The sequence below is a fragment of the Prionailurus bengalensis genome, chromosome D4 (assembly GCF_016509475.1).
Source record: "Prionailurus bengalensis isolate Pbe53 chromosome D4, Fcat_Pben_1.1_paternal_pri, whole genome shotgun sequence".
NCBI classification, from domain to species: domain Eukaryota; kingdom Metazoa; phylum Chordata; class Mammalia; order Carnivora; family Felidae; genus Prionailurus; species Prionailurus bengalensis.
In genome coordinates this window covers 57,814,967-57,829,614 of record NC_057359.1, presented here as the reverse complement: position 1 = coordinate 57,829,614, position 14,648 = coordinate 57,814,967, and the positions used below count along the sequence as shown (strand labels likewise).

At 44.0% G+C, this 14,648-nt stretch overlaps 1 protein-coding gene across 1 annotated transcript in view; it reads right to left on the bottom strand.

The window, feature by feature from the left end:
- RECK (reversion inducing cysteine rich protein with kazal motifs) overlaps positions 1 to 3,235 on the bottom strand; it is an 87,863-nt gene extending 84,628 nt beyond the window's left edge. Inside the window, exon 1 of the mRNA XM_043567335.1 lies at positions 3,055 to 3,235. Within this exon, the coding sequence (XP_043423270.1) occupies positions 3,055 to 3,154 (100 nt within the window). The 5' untranslated portion in view covers positions 3,155 to 3,235. The remainder of the gene's footprint in view (positions 1 to 3,054) is intronic.
- Positions 3,236 to 14,648: the final 11,413 nt, after the last annotated feature.

Genomic DNA, 14,648 nt, shown 5'->3' with positions numbered 1-14,648 from the left:
AATATTTTGTTCTCAATTTTTATTTAGGATTGAAATCCACAGTGAAAGCTTTTATCCACTGTATTATTCAATATCTTTTATGTAAGAACCAGGCAATACATGCTTCCTAGAATTTAGTACAAGGGACAAATCTCACTTTTAGCTCAAAGTTGAAATTTTTTTTTTTTTTTAATCAAACAATGCAAACTCTATGCTGTCATGGACTTTTAGAGCTGGAAGGGTCTTTAGAAATTATCTAGCCCAGCATTTTCTAAAGCATCCTTTAGGTGTCATGAACAAAAAAAAGAGCTCTATAAGCAAACGAATCTCTTTTTTTCTATAATTGTTGAGATACAAATCAGGTTACATTAATTAAACAAGAAGGCCATTAGACTGAGGTGGTTTTAATGCCTCAGTAGCCTATTTATACAGGCCAAAACCTAAGTTTATAATACCTCAAGATTAAGAAATCGAAACCTAAGGTCAACCAATCACAAACAGCCACCTGGGCTTTCTGGATAAGGCAACTTCTTAACCTATAGCCAATCAAATAATTTCCTTGCTTTGCTTCCACATCTTCTCTATGAAAATCTTTCCTCCAGCTCCTGTCACTTCCCATTCAGTGCTATTGGATTCAAATCAATTTTTGCTCAAATAAACTCTTAAAAATTTTAATATGCCTTAGTTTATACATTAACAATCATGACCACTAAATTCACCTTTTGACTTTTATTTATTTTTTTAAAGATATCCTTTTAAGTAATCTCTACACCCAACCTGGGTCTTGAACTTACAACTGGAGATCGAGAGTCACATGCTCTACTAGCTGAGCCAGCCAGGCTCCCCCTAAACTCACCCTTTTAAAGCGTACAATTCGGGGTGCCTGAGCGGCTCAATCGGATAAGTCTCTTGGTTTCCACTCAGGTTATAATCTCATGGTTCGTGGGTTCGAGCCCCACATCAGGTTCCACAGCTGGCAGCTCGGAGCCTGCTTTGGATTCTCTCTCTCTCTGCCACTCTTGGCTTACTCTATCTCTGTCTTTCTCAAAATAAATAAACAAACTAGGGGCACCTGGGTGGCTCAGTCGGTTGAGCGTCCGACTTCAGCTCAGGTCATGATCTCGTGGTCTGTGAGTTCGAGCCCTGGGTCGGGCTGTGTGCTGACAGCTCAGAGCCTAGAGGCTGCTTCAGATGCTGTGTCTCCCTCTCTCCCTGCCCTTCCCCCACTCATGCTCTGTCTATCTCTGTCAAAAATAAATAAACATTTAAAAAATTTAAATAAATAAGCAAACTTAAAATAGTAAAGTGTACAATTCAGTTATTTTTAGTATATTCATGGAGTTGTGCAACCATCACTACTACTTAATTTCAGAACATTTTCATTTTTGTTAAAAGAAACTTCATACCTATTAGCAGTCTTTTTCCCATTCCCCCAGCAAACAAGTTTCTTTACTATAGCATCCTTGGACCCTTTATCGTGACTCTAACATGTTTTGTGAATTTATAAGAGAAGGGTACAATGTGCAGTGTTTCCCAAACATATGTAATAGGTAACATTTCAGTGCTTACTATACGCTATTCTAAATTCTATACATGTATTACTTCAATTAATTCTCACAATAAAATCCAAAAGGTACCGTATATAGTAACTGTGGATATTAACACACAGAAAGATTAAGGCTAAGTAACTTGTTCAGATATTCTTAATTACTCCACTCTAATATTTCCCACAGAATCAACTGGTTGTGGGATGAGAATGGACAACTAGTATCCTATGGGCCATAACTTTGAAATGCTTTAGATCAACTTAATGAGAAAAAATGGGGCCCAGAAAGGTAAGCTGACTTAGCCAAGAATACACAGCATATTCCTATTTTCTCTCTTCCTCTCCTTTGATTTCTAACTGACAGCTAAATTTGGAACCCCATTACAATTAACCATCTAATCCCAAGTTCCTTACACAATTCTCGCCCACCTTTAAATACTTTATTTTCTTAAAACAAAAACAAAAAAGAAACTTTTAACATTGTAAACTGCCTTAAAACCTTGCTGGGATTGATTTTGCTCTTTCTACGTGTCTCTGCCTGTAGGCAATGCACATCCCCACCACTCTGCATGTATAAATCCCAGCCATCTTTCAATGTGGGCGCAGTTGGAGGATCTCTCAATTTTCCTCCTACCCTCGATGGATGTCATCTCTCTCCCTCTGTGCACCCACAGCCTTCCATCTCCTCTGGACACTCTGGCCTTGAATTCCAGCGGCTTGTGTCCGGCGGTACCCCACCTCCTGGCCAGAGAGCTCACAGAGGGCAGGAGTTGGCATCAACTCCTAAAGCCCGGCACGTGGGAGATACTCTACCAGCACTGAACAACTTCTTATCCATTCTTGGTTTAATTCCTCAAGAGCAAGAACACAGCTCTCCTTAAGCCTGCTAGCCGCCCCCTCCCTCCCCCAGCGAAAGCAGAGTTTACTGATTTTTAATCTGTCTCCCGCCAGAGCCCAGCGCTGCCTTGGACACACCGTGCACCCACCGCGGGTGGCAGCAGAAGTGGATTTAGCAGGCTCGGGCCGATTCTCTTCAGAGACTTGAACCTGGCAGGCTGTGGGCCCCATCAACGCTCGCCGCCCGAGGTCTGCCTTACTGAACCGAGGGTCAAGTTACAACTGGCCAGGGCGGCGGTAAGGCGCCTGCACCTCGGAAATCCCATCCAACCCTCGCCACCGTTCCGGGCGAAGGCATTTCACCCTCTTCTGACAGAGACCTGAGCCCGGTGTGGGGTTGAGGGCCGAGACGGGGGCCCCTGCCCTGTGGGTGACAGAGCAAGGCCTCGAACCCGGGTCACTGTTCCCAGGGCAGCAGATGACCGCGGCGGACAGAGCGGGAGTGAGGAGGGCTCCTCGCTCGTCCCGTCTCGACGCCCCCTCCCTCCCGCTAGGACCTCCGGACCCTGGGTCACCGCACTAGGTCCAGGTCTGGGGGTCGCGCGCACCCCCGCCCCCTGCTCCGCGCCATCTTGGAGAGCTGAGGCGGCCGCCCCGGACCGCCCCGAACCGTTGCTCCAGCAGTTACTCACCCGCACTGCCCGGGGCCAGGCCCCCTGCCACCTCCGCGACCTCCGCCACGGCTAGGAGAAGCAGCAGCGCGCCTCGCCGGGAGGCCGGGACGACCGCCATGTCCGGGCCAGGGGGTCCGGAGCCACGGGATGCTCGGACCCAGCCTGGCCGCCGCGGCTGCTCGCGGAGGCCCCGCCCCGGCGCCCTGGACCTTTAGTGATTGGCTGCGGCGCGCTCAGGCCCCGCCCCTCGGCCTCTGGGAGGTTCCAAAACCTGCTGGGGGCGGGAACATTCCCGAGACCCCGGCTCTTTGTTAGGACACAGCTGTGTGACGGCTTGTGTAGCGGAGTCCCGCAGCCAGCGTTCCCCAATCAGACGATGTCAGAGCTGGAAGGGCTCTTACAACGCCTCTAACACCACCCGAACTTTGCGGCTGGGGGTCACTGAGGCTCAGAAAGGAGACAGACCTTTCCAAGACTTGCAAGTCCAAGCCTGAACCAAAGGGACCTCTCCCTTTCACTTCTCTTTACCCTGAATGAGCTTCTTAATAGCCTTTCTGCCTCACATCCAAAGAAGGCACCCGGGTCAACCCGACCTCCCTTAAAATCTGAGGGGCACTGACCAAGACATGGTCCCCTAACAGGGGACCGAGGGACAGATTCGCCACCAAAGCTCATGTAGCACATGTAGCCCCTATATGTCTTTGATGTACAGTTTAAGTACCAATTCCTATTAAGAAAAGGTGAGGGTTGGAATGCTTGTGTATCTAGATACGGAGAGCCTTGAATCTCGGGTTGAGTTTAGATTTCGTTTAAGATATAATTTGGAGGTGGGTCCCCACTCCACCCCTTACCCCCACAGCTATTTTGGGGAATGTTTGAGAGGGTCCACTGGTTTTCAAAGTGCCTCTCTTTCTTTCTTTCCCTCACCTTTTCCCCTGTCTCTGTTACTGAAATAATACCTTCTGTTCTCCCTCCCCCCCCCCCGCTTTTTTTTTTTAAAAAGCATAACCACAGGTATGAATGTAAAATTCCTTAATATTATCAAATATCCAGTAAGTATTTAGATTCCCCTGTTGTCTTATCATTTCCTTTTACAGTTTTTCAAGTTCCAAACAAAATCTATATATTGAAATTAGTTTATACATGTTTTAAGTCCCTTTATATCTACTCTCTCTAAGTTTACAAAGGGAAAATATAAAGAAATCATGATGATCTTTCTAAGACATTTCTTCTGATGACAACTCCCTGGCTTCAAACCCTGAGAGGCCATGTCTTTCTTACAGGATAGAATGATGTACAGTTATTTTACATGGTGTCAGAGGGTCTTAGCAATTGGACCCAATCACCTTTTCCAGCTTCATCTCCACACCTTCCCTGCACTTCTGCCACCATCCTTTCAGAACCTCTTACCTTTAGTTCAAGACCTTTGAGGTGCTTTCACGGCTCTGTCACAACACCTACCTCCTCTGCACACAATTCCCCAGTTCCTGTGGTAACCCTCTCAGCTGAGTTGCTCTAGGCCCAGCTGTGCCCTGGAAGGACCTGAGCAGGTAGTGGGCTCTGTATAAGGTGAGCAACACATCTTGCTTGGCTTGGGACTGTCCTGATTTTAAAACTGAAAGTCTCATATCCCAGGAACCTCCTTAGTCCCAGGCAAAATGGGACAGTCGGTCTCCGTAGTTCTGTGCACCTCAGAAAATGTAATAGAAAGACCTGTAAGGAGGTTTCCATATGGGGAAATGGAGTCATTTAGGTAATAGATACCACTCCCAAGATAATTCAATAGGTAGACTGTCATAAGCCATGCAGATGGGTCATTAGACCCCTGGGTCCCTGTATTAGAGTCCTAGGCTGCCATAACAGAGTACTATGAACTGGGTGGCTTAAGCAACAGAAATTTATTGTCTCAGAATTCTTGAGGCTAAAAGTCTGAGATCAAAGTGTTGGCAGAGTTGGTTCCTTTTGGGAGCTGTGAGGGAGAATCTGACTCATGCTTCTCTCCTAGCTTCTGCTGTGTTACTGGCAGTCTTTGGCACTCCTGGACTAACAGACGCATCACCTTCATCTCTGCCTTCATCTTCACATGGAATTTTCCTTGTGTGTGTGTCCAAATTTATCCTTTTTATAAGGAAAGCAGTCATATTGATTTAGGGGCCCACCCCACTCCAGTATGACCTCATCTTAACTAATAACATCTGCAACAATCCCTATTTCTAAATAAGATCACATTTTGAGGTACTAGGGGTTAGGACTTCAACATACAAATTTGAGGGGAGGCAGGGACACACAGTTCAACCCATAGCACTTCCTAAAGGAAAGACCATCTACTCGTCCTATCAGAAATCACTGACTCTGAAGGAGAGGCTGAAGAAGGGGGAAAAGGATAAAGGACTGGTCAGTTGCCGTTCAAAGATCCTAAGTCTCCCAAGAATAGGAGTGGTTGGGCGCAGCTCTGTTGACTCACAGAGGTGATACCTGGAGTCTATGCACAAAAAGAAGGCTTGAATACTTGGAGATCTCTTAGCTATAGAATCAGAAATGACTTTATTTCCAGGTAGTTCCTATGAGATATGGCAGCAAAGCTGAGGTCCTCCCACACCAAAGGATAGCTGACTGGCCACTATATCCTATACAGAGCACAAGCGTGGGAGGGGCAGAGAGAGAGGGAGACACAGAATCGGAAACAGGCTCCAGGCTCTGAGCCATCAGCCCAGAGCCTGACGCGGGGCTCGAACTCACGGACCGTGAGATCGTGACCTGGCTGAAGTCGGACGCTTAACCGGCTGCGCCACCCAGGCGCCCCTATTTTGCCTTTTTAAAAAGTTTTATTTATTTATTTATTTTGAGAGAGAGAGAGAGAACAATCAGGGAAGCGGCAGAGAGAAGGAGAGAGAGAGAATTCCAAACAGGCTCTACACTGTCAGCATGAAGCCCAATGCAGGGCTTGAACCCACGAACCAAACCTCGAGATCAGGACCTGAGCCGAAATCAAGAATCAGACGCTCAACCGACTGAGCCATCCAGACACCCCTGTTTTGCTTTAAATAGCCGGTTATATAAACATGAGATTTTAAAATAAGAAACAATGTCTTTTATATTTATTTACATATTAAGCATTTCTGATGCTCTTCTTTCAAATTTTAGATCCAAATTTTTCTCTGGTATCTGGAGGAAAGAAGCTTTTTAATTAAGAACACAACAGGTTTAAAAAAAAAAGACAAAAAACAAAGAACAGGGCAGGTTCTGTTGGTTTTAATTAGCTAGGATCCCATACTTTGTTTTTAGGAATTTATGCCCAGTAAATTTCTGAAGTTACTCCTTAATGAAAATAATTTTTCTGGGTTTGTTTAACCTAAATACATTTTACAATCATGAACTGATCTATCTTGATAAGGAAGAGGTCTGTTTTGAATCTTTAAGACTCGATGATATCTGGCTTTATATGTATATAGTGCACCAATTTTAAAAATATAAACATATTTTTATTTCTAGTAATGCCTTCTCTAGAACTAAAACATGCGGGTAAGGCAGTCACCTCATCAGAGATGATTATTAGAGTAGAAAAGTAGACAGGACAATTCCTAAATTTTTGGTTTTAAAAATAGACCTTTGAAATTCCAGTCAGAGACAGTGGTCATTGGTGTAAAAGCTTTTGAGATGTTAGAACCTGGCCCCAAAGGCTGAGGGCATAAAATATTTATATGAACACAGACTTGGAAGAATATTCTGATAGACACAGTCCCGACTCCCCCCACCCCTGTCAGCCCCCAACAACTCACTCTGAGGGCGTGGGGAGGGATGCACTGGGGTGGGACCTAAAGCCCCAGAAAGGCTTGAGAATATGGGATAAGAGAGGATCCGAGCCTCACTCCTCACTTCCCATGGAGCTCAGGGAAATGGCACACTTCACTGAATTCCCCTGCACGCTGCATGATGGGAATGTGGACGGGAAACGGAGGCAAGTCCATCTTGTTCCCTGCTCTCCAGTTAGAGTGCCACAGAAGAGTGGCTGAAGGTTTTCTGTGCCCTCCGAGAGGAGCAAGCAGGAGTGGAGAGCACACCGAGAGCCTAAAGAGGCCTCAAGATCGGAGCCGAAAGGCTGTGGCTGTTGTTTTGAGTGATCTATATAATTGGATGCCAGATGGGAGTGCAGGTGTCAGCAGAACTGATGATGACAACTGAGGACCAGATGTCCTGCCTTCTTTCCCAGTCCCAGCTGGTGGGTTCGGCTCTATATATGCTTCTGAAAACTAGGAAGGGTGTTGAGAAGCCTTGCCTGAGCCGAGATCCAACCGAATTGACTAAGATTAAGTTTTAGTCACTTAGCACAAAGGGGACTTGGAGAGACAGCTACCTGTCCATCAGCCCTTTTAGAAGTTGTTGCTTACAAGCAACTTTCCAGTCAGAGAAAACATTTTCTGTTGTCATGTTCACTGCTAATTTAGTAACTGGGCATATGGCTTTAGAGATCAAAGGAGACACCTGTGCCTTAAAGGAGAATCTGTGTATCTGACATCTCCATTGGTCCCTATCTTGAGATGTCACAGGAGGAAAAGTAGCCCTACCCCAGGGCATCCAACACCAACACTATAAAATTCAGCATTGTGACCCTCAATCTGTGGCTCATAAAATACGTGCCAGGCTTCGATACATCCTCTAAAGATAGGAGACTGTGAGCATGAAATTGTCCCCATTCCCCACTCACCTTGTCTGTTTATTTCAGTAATTTCCAAACTTAGAAATATTATTTTTATTTTCTAGCTTATTTCAGTAATTTCCAAAGTTAAGAAATATTATTTTTATTTTTCAGCACTGGAATATTTTTTCCAACAAAATCTTATAGAGTCCTGCTATGTAAAATAGAAAAAAAAAGTGCTGTTTTATTGTTACATTTCTTTTATCAGTTTAAATTTGTAACAATTGCTTGGTTCAAAGATAATGTACGAAAATTCAAAGATAATGAGATTATGATGAACGCAAAAAACCTGAAATCTGGAATTATGGACGATAAGTGCCTTCGTACCAGTTTCAGCCTCCAATTTATGTTTTGTTTTGGTTGTTTGCTGTGGAGAAAATTCTCATTCATGCAGATGAGTAGTTTGCAAAGGATCATGGTTTTTGAAATAGCTCGCCTTGCAATCTCAAAGTACTCTGTATTTACATTAGGTGGGTTCCTTGAAAATTTTTTTGTTTCAGTATTGATTCGTGAAAATTTATGTGCACACTTAAATCTGCACATGGCTGTTTAGAGCCACTTTATTCATAGTTGTCAAAAACGTGGAAACAACCAAGATGCCCTTCAGTAGAAGAATGGATAAACTGTGGTCCATCCAGACTGTGGAATACTATTCAGCACTACAAAGAAATGAGCTATCAAGCTATGAAAAGACATGGAGGAAATTTAAAAGCATATTATTAAGTGAAATAAGCCAATCTGAAAAAGTTATATACTGCATGGTTCCAACTATATAACATTCTGGAAAAGGCAAAATTATGGAGACGGTAAAAAGATTCAGGCACCTGGGTGGCTCAGTCTGTTAAGCCTTCGACTTTGGCTATGGTCATGACCTCACATGATCTCGCCCCACATTGGGCTCTCTGCTGTCACCACAGAGCTTGTTTCGGAACCACTGTCTCCCTCTCTCTCTGCCCCTCCCCCACTCTCTCTTTCTGTCAAAGATAAACATTAAAAAACAAAAGATTAGGGATTTCTGGGGATTAGAGGGGAGGGAGCGATGAAGAGGCAGGGTACAGAGGATTTTCAGGACAGTGAAGCTATTTTGTACGAAACTATAGTGCTGAACACATGCCATTATACATTTGTCCAACCCCACAGACTGTACAACACCAAGAATGAATCCTAATGTAAATTATAACTCTGGGTGATGATTGTCCATGTAGGTTCATCGGTAGATAATCGCTCTGGTGGGAGATGTTGCTAATGGGGGGGGGGGTGCGATGGGGGATATGGGAACTCTACTTTCTGTTCAGTTTTGCTGTGAACCTGAAACTGCTCTAAAAGACAAAGTTTAATTTTAAAAATGCTAGTTTGACATTAAAATTCAGAAAAAACAGTGGTTCACCAATAAGGTTGGATATCTGTTCAATTCCTTATCAGAAATATGGTCTCCGACTTCAGCCAGGTCACGATCTCGCGGTCCCTGAGTTCGAGCCCCGCGTCGGGCTTTGGGCTGATGGCTCAGAGCCTGGAGCCTGTTTCCGATTCTGTGTCTCCCTCTCTCTCTGCCCCTCCCCTGTTCATGCTTTGTCTCTCTCTGTCCCAAAAATAAATAAACGTTGAAAAAAAAATTTTTTTTTAAATTAAAAAAAAAAAAAAGAAATGTGGTCAGACATGGGGGAAGGGAAGGGTAAAAAATAGTTTCAAACAGAGAGGGAGGCCAACTCTAAGAGACTCTTAAATACAGAGAACAAACTGAGGGTTGATGGGGTGGGGGGCTACAGGAAAGAGGGGAAAATGGGTGATGGGCATTGAGGAGGGCACTTGTTGGGATGAGCACTGGGTGTTGTGTGTAAGCAACGAATCATGGGAATCTACTCCTTCAAGCCAAGAGTGCAGTGTATACACTGTATGTTAGTTAACTTGACAATAACTTATATTAAAAATGAAAAGAAATGTGGTCAGAAAAATAGCACCTCAAATTTATGGTTCATCCCCAAACTATGATGTGATGTTATTACTGTGTAACAAGTTGCGTGTCCATTTGTTATTGTGCATTCAGCTAGGACACCATGATGAGAACACGCAAGGAGCAGATGATTCTGAGCCTTGCCCGGCACTTAATTGAGAACAGTTCTTATGTGTACTCTCTGGTACAATTATATATACACGAGCGGATGTGCATCAACCCAGATTAAAGAAAAGATCAGTGCAGAACTACACTTTTTCTAATCAAGGACACATTTAAAGAAGATACAATAAACACACAGAGAAGACAAGAAAAGACATATTCTGTCTATACAAAAGGAAGTCAACTCAATGGCACCCATGCTAACATGATAGGGGGGCCCAGTGTGTAAAAAAAATCAAAACGTCTCAAGTTTGCATGTGTCCACTGTCTTACTACCTATTAAAAGTTATTTGGAATATATATATTTTAAAGAAATACTTGTAGAGTCTGACAAATTTCCATTTGGTTGTAGTTTGATACTTGCTTGATCAGTCTATATTATTCAGGAGTTTTGCATGATGTATGTTTGAACTTGTCTATTTTCATTCTGATACCTTCTCTCTTCCAAAATAATGAATCACAGTCCTTTCCACAGCTGGAATAAATATGCTATTCTGTTCTTTTTTAGATTTTTGTAATCACAATGGTATTTGATGTTAGATTCGAATGCATCAGAATCCAACAAATGGTGTGATGTGTGGATCGGAGGCAAACCTTCATCCAGTTGAATGTTGTTGCTGCCCACTACTAAAGAGTGATTTTTTTTTCTTCACGCTGTGAATTTTGATCTGAAATATATGTATTTAATTTTTTTTTAATTTTATCTTTTAAAATTTACATTGAAATTAGCGTATAGTGCAACAATGATTTCAGGAGTAGATTCCTTAATGCCCCTTACCCATTTAGCCCATCCCTCCTCCCCTTAACCCCTCCAGTAACCCTCAGTTTGTTCTCCATATTTAAGAGTCTGTTCTGTTTTGTCCCCCTCCCTGTTTTTATATTATTTTTGTTTCCCTTCCCTTATGTTCATCTGTTTTGTCTCTTAAAGTTCTCATATGAGTGAAGTCATAGGATTTTTGTCTGTCTCTGACTAATTTTGCTTAGCATAATACCTTCCAGTTCCATCCACGTAGTTGCCAATGGCAAGACATCATTCTTTTTGATTGCCGAGTAATACTCACTGTGTATATATATACCACTTCTTCTTTATCCATTCATCCATCGATGGACATTTGGGCTCTTTCCATACTTTGGCTATTGTCGATAGTGCTGCTATAAACATGGGGGTGCATGTGTCCCTTCGAAACAGCACACCTGTATCCCATGGATAAATGCCTAGTAGTGCAACTGCTGGGTCGTAGGGTAGTTCTATTTTTAGTTTTTTGAGGAACCTCCATACTGTTTTCCAGAGTGGCTGCACCAGCTTGCATTCCCAGTATTTAGTTCTTATAGTTGGAACTTTCTGGTGTCTCAGAAACCACTGGTTTTATAAACCTTTAAAAAGCAATGGTATTGGGGTGCCTGGGAAGCTCAACCGGTTCAACTCTTGATACCAGCTCAGGTCATGATCCCAGGGTAGTGGAATGGAGCCCTGTGTGGGGCTCCATGCTGAGCGTGAAGCCTGCTTGAGATTCTCTCTCTCCCTTTCTCTTGCTACTCCCCCCACTCAATCTTGCATGTGCGCACTGGTACACATGCACACTCTCTCAAAATAAATAAATAATAAATAAATAAACTTTAAAAAAGCACAATGGTATATAGTTCAGTAATTGTTACTTTGTAAGAAGTTCAAATCTGGTAGGAAGAATCTAACATTGTTTCCTTCAAAACATCTTTGTATTGTTCAATTGTTCTTCGCTAACAATTTATGTAGCTCAGTGGAGTCTTTGAGGGACTTAAAAACACTAAATAACTACATTTCTGAGCCCAGCTTTCCGATTGGCCTTACCCACATGTAGAGAAATGGAAATATTTGGAGGTAGAGCCCAGGGTATACATATTAAAGAGAGTCTCCTGTTGATACAATTTGAAAGCTTCCACCCTCAAAATTAAGGTCATTTTTAATGTATTTCTTCTCTCTTGCTTCTCCCTAGAGTTATTCCTGGTCAATCACCTTGCCTTCCTCTGTACTCCCAAAACACTCATAATTTTTTTTTTCTTAACTCTGTCATGTTTGGAATTATGTTTGTTTCCAATCATTTGATATTTGTTACTATTGCAAATAGCACATTATTCTTGCTTTTTTTCCCTTTTGTATATTGATGGTATGTAGGAATACAATTGATTTTTGACAAGCTATTTCTATCTCCTTACCTTTTCTGAACTCATATTACTGCTAATAGCTTTCTGGTTAATTTTTAGAAATATAATAACTGTGTCTTCTGCAAAAGTTGGTATGTATTTCTTCCTCTGCTGTATTTATGCCTCTTGTTCTGCCCTTGACCACGTTGTATATCTGTTTGCACTTGACTGCACTTTGGAGCTATTTGAAATGGGGAATGGCTAGTTTCTGGTCTCACGTGTAAGAAGCTTGGCCGTCAACACTCTGTTGACAAGTAAAAAGCTGAACAAACTGATATATCACCAATTCTTAGATCCGTAAGAGAAGTGAGGTCACAGGGCAACTGCTGCCCTTGGCACTGGAGAGACCAGAGTCGGTGGCTGAGGCCAAAGGACTTGGCGCATGTCAGGAGACCTCTACGAGGGAGCTGCTTCCCTGCCTCTTCCTTCACTCCCTTGGTCCTGGTCCCACGTCTTCGAGGGCCGCTACTCAAAGTGTGGCCCGCAGAGCAGCAACATAGGCACCCAGGAACGTTTCAGAGATGTAGAGTCTCGGGTCCCACCTCAGACTCACTGAATCCAAATCTGCATCTTCACAACAGCTCTAGGTGACTCTTGAGCACGTTAAGATTCCAGAAGCACTGATCCCCGAGGCTTGCAGGAATGTCCACCAGATGGCAGGTTTGCAGCAGGCACAGGTAGCCAGGGCCACACATCAGCCACCCAAGCCTCCTTCAAACAGTGCCTGAAGTGGCCTTGGGAATTGGGAGCCATAGCCCATGAACTGTGGAGGGGGGAACCCAGAGGGGACCCCTAATCCATGAGTGACAGGTTGTGAGCCCTCTGGGCTCTCCCTAGGTGTTTTCTCATGCATTGTCTAGTGAGAGGGATGGGAGGATACGCTCGCATTTAACAGGCAAAGAAACTGAGGCCCAGAGAGGGAAAGAAACTCACCAGTGGCGAATGGAAGCAGAATTGGAAGGCAGGTCTCAGGCTCCCTGGCCTGGGCTCACAGCACCTCTGGAGGGGCCTGGCAGGATGGCTCAGCCCCAGGGTGTGCTGACCTGAGCAGCCTCCATGCCCACCTCTCCATCCTTCCTACCCGGTTGCTCTTTCAACTGCTCTCTCATTTTCTTTGGGAGTGCTAGCAGCAGCTGTTGTAATGATTCAATTTGGGATACTAATGGACTTTCCACAATACTCAGGTTCCTGGAGTTAAGCCCCAGGGGAACAAAGCATCAGCCTTAATTGGGAGCAAACAGAACCAGCCCTGGGCCGCGGAGGGTCCCTTGGGAATCTTAATGGTTCCTGAGTCTACAGCCAGTACCAGCTGTGAGCCACTGACTCTTCAGTGAACTTTCATCTCCATCTGTTTAGTTTTGCTCTTTTAGTTATGCGAACAAATACTCACTTGCGTAGGCTCCAGTAAATTTTTTCCCATTTTTCCCCCTAAGAATGTATTTGAGTTGATTAGGGAAATCACCTAGAATTCATGAGCAGAAGTTTTTATAGAGTTGGGGCTGACTGAGCCAGAACATTGTGTTCCCAGACTATAAGGAAAATGTTTTAAAAGGGGTGGGGGAACAAAGGGTTATAATAATGCCCAATTCCATCCCTCTTATTAACTGTTAGTAAGACTTGCTCTAACCACATTGTTAACGCAGTGAGTCAGATGAAGTAGAGATCACGAAACCAAGGAAAATGCAGAGTAGGATCCTCATTTTACGGATTTCCAAGGAGAGAGGTTCCACGGTATCCCCTCTCACTGTCCCCAACCCCAAAGAGAAGTTCAGTAGAGACTGCTGTTCTCTTTCCTCTCTCCTGTGAGAAAGCCCACCAGAAGTCCTAATCTCTGCAGGCAGTGTTGGCATTTTATAGGCAATACTCCATGAAAGGAACCTCTGCCACCACCCAGAATCTGGGAAAGAGCAGACTCTTTCAAGTGCAATTGCAAATAGCACAGACGTACCTTTGGGAGTGTCCATGACAAAGGACCTGAGATCTGATCACAGGGGCTTATGTTCAGGGAAATCTAAGTACACACGTGGAAATACTGATAATCACCATCTCCTGTATGTGTCGTGCGCCACATATAATAAACACAGGGGACTGGGGGTTGAGGAAGCAGCACAGGGCAAGTATGCCCTAGGGGCCATGATACTGGAAGGTGACTTTCACAAAGTAGCATTTCACCATCCCTAGTCTCATGCTTGTAGCCTGGGGTTAAAATCACTACCTTGGAAGGTCAGCCTTGGAAGGACCTCAAGGCCATCCAGTCCCAAATTAACGCACGGCTGGGGAGAGAGACAGCAAGGCCCAGAGAAAAGACCTGGGAGGGGCTGCTTCTCCAACAGCCAGACCACTGTCCCTCCCACTGTCGTGTTTTGTCATTAGTTCATCTGGGTTTTGTTTGTTTACTTGCTTGCTTGCCTATTTGTTGTTTTGTTTGCTTGTTGGTGTTTCAATATATGCCTGGCATCATCCCACAAAGGACTGAGCCCCAAACTACACCCAAGGCCAAACGGGTGAGAAAATGGGGCAAAGGAAAACTAAAAGAAAAATTGTAAGATTACAAAGCCAAGGAGGAGTAAGATTCACCTCAAAGGGCAGACCATCAGCAGGACTTCTCAGGTGCAGAGTTGA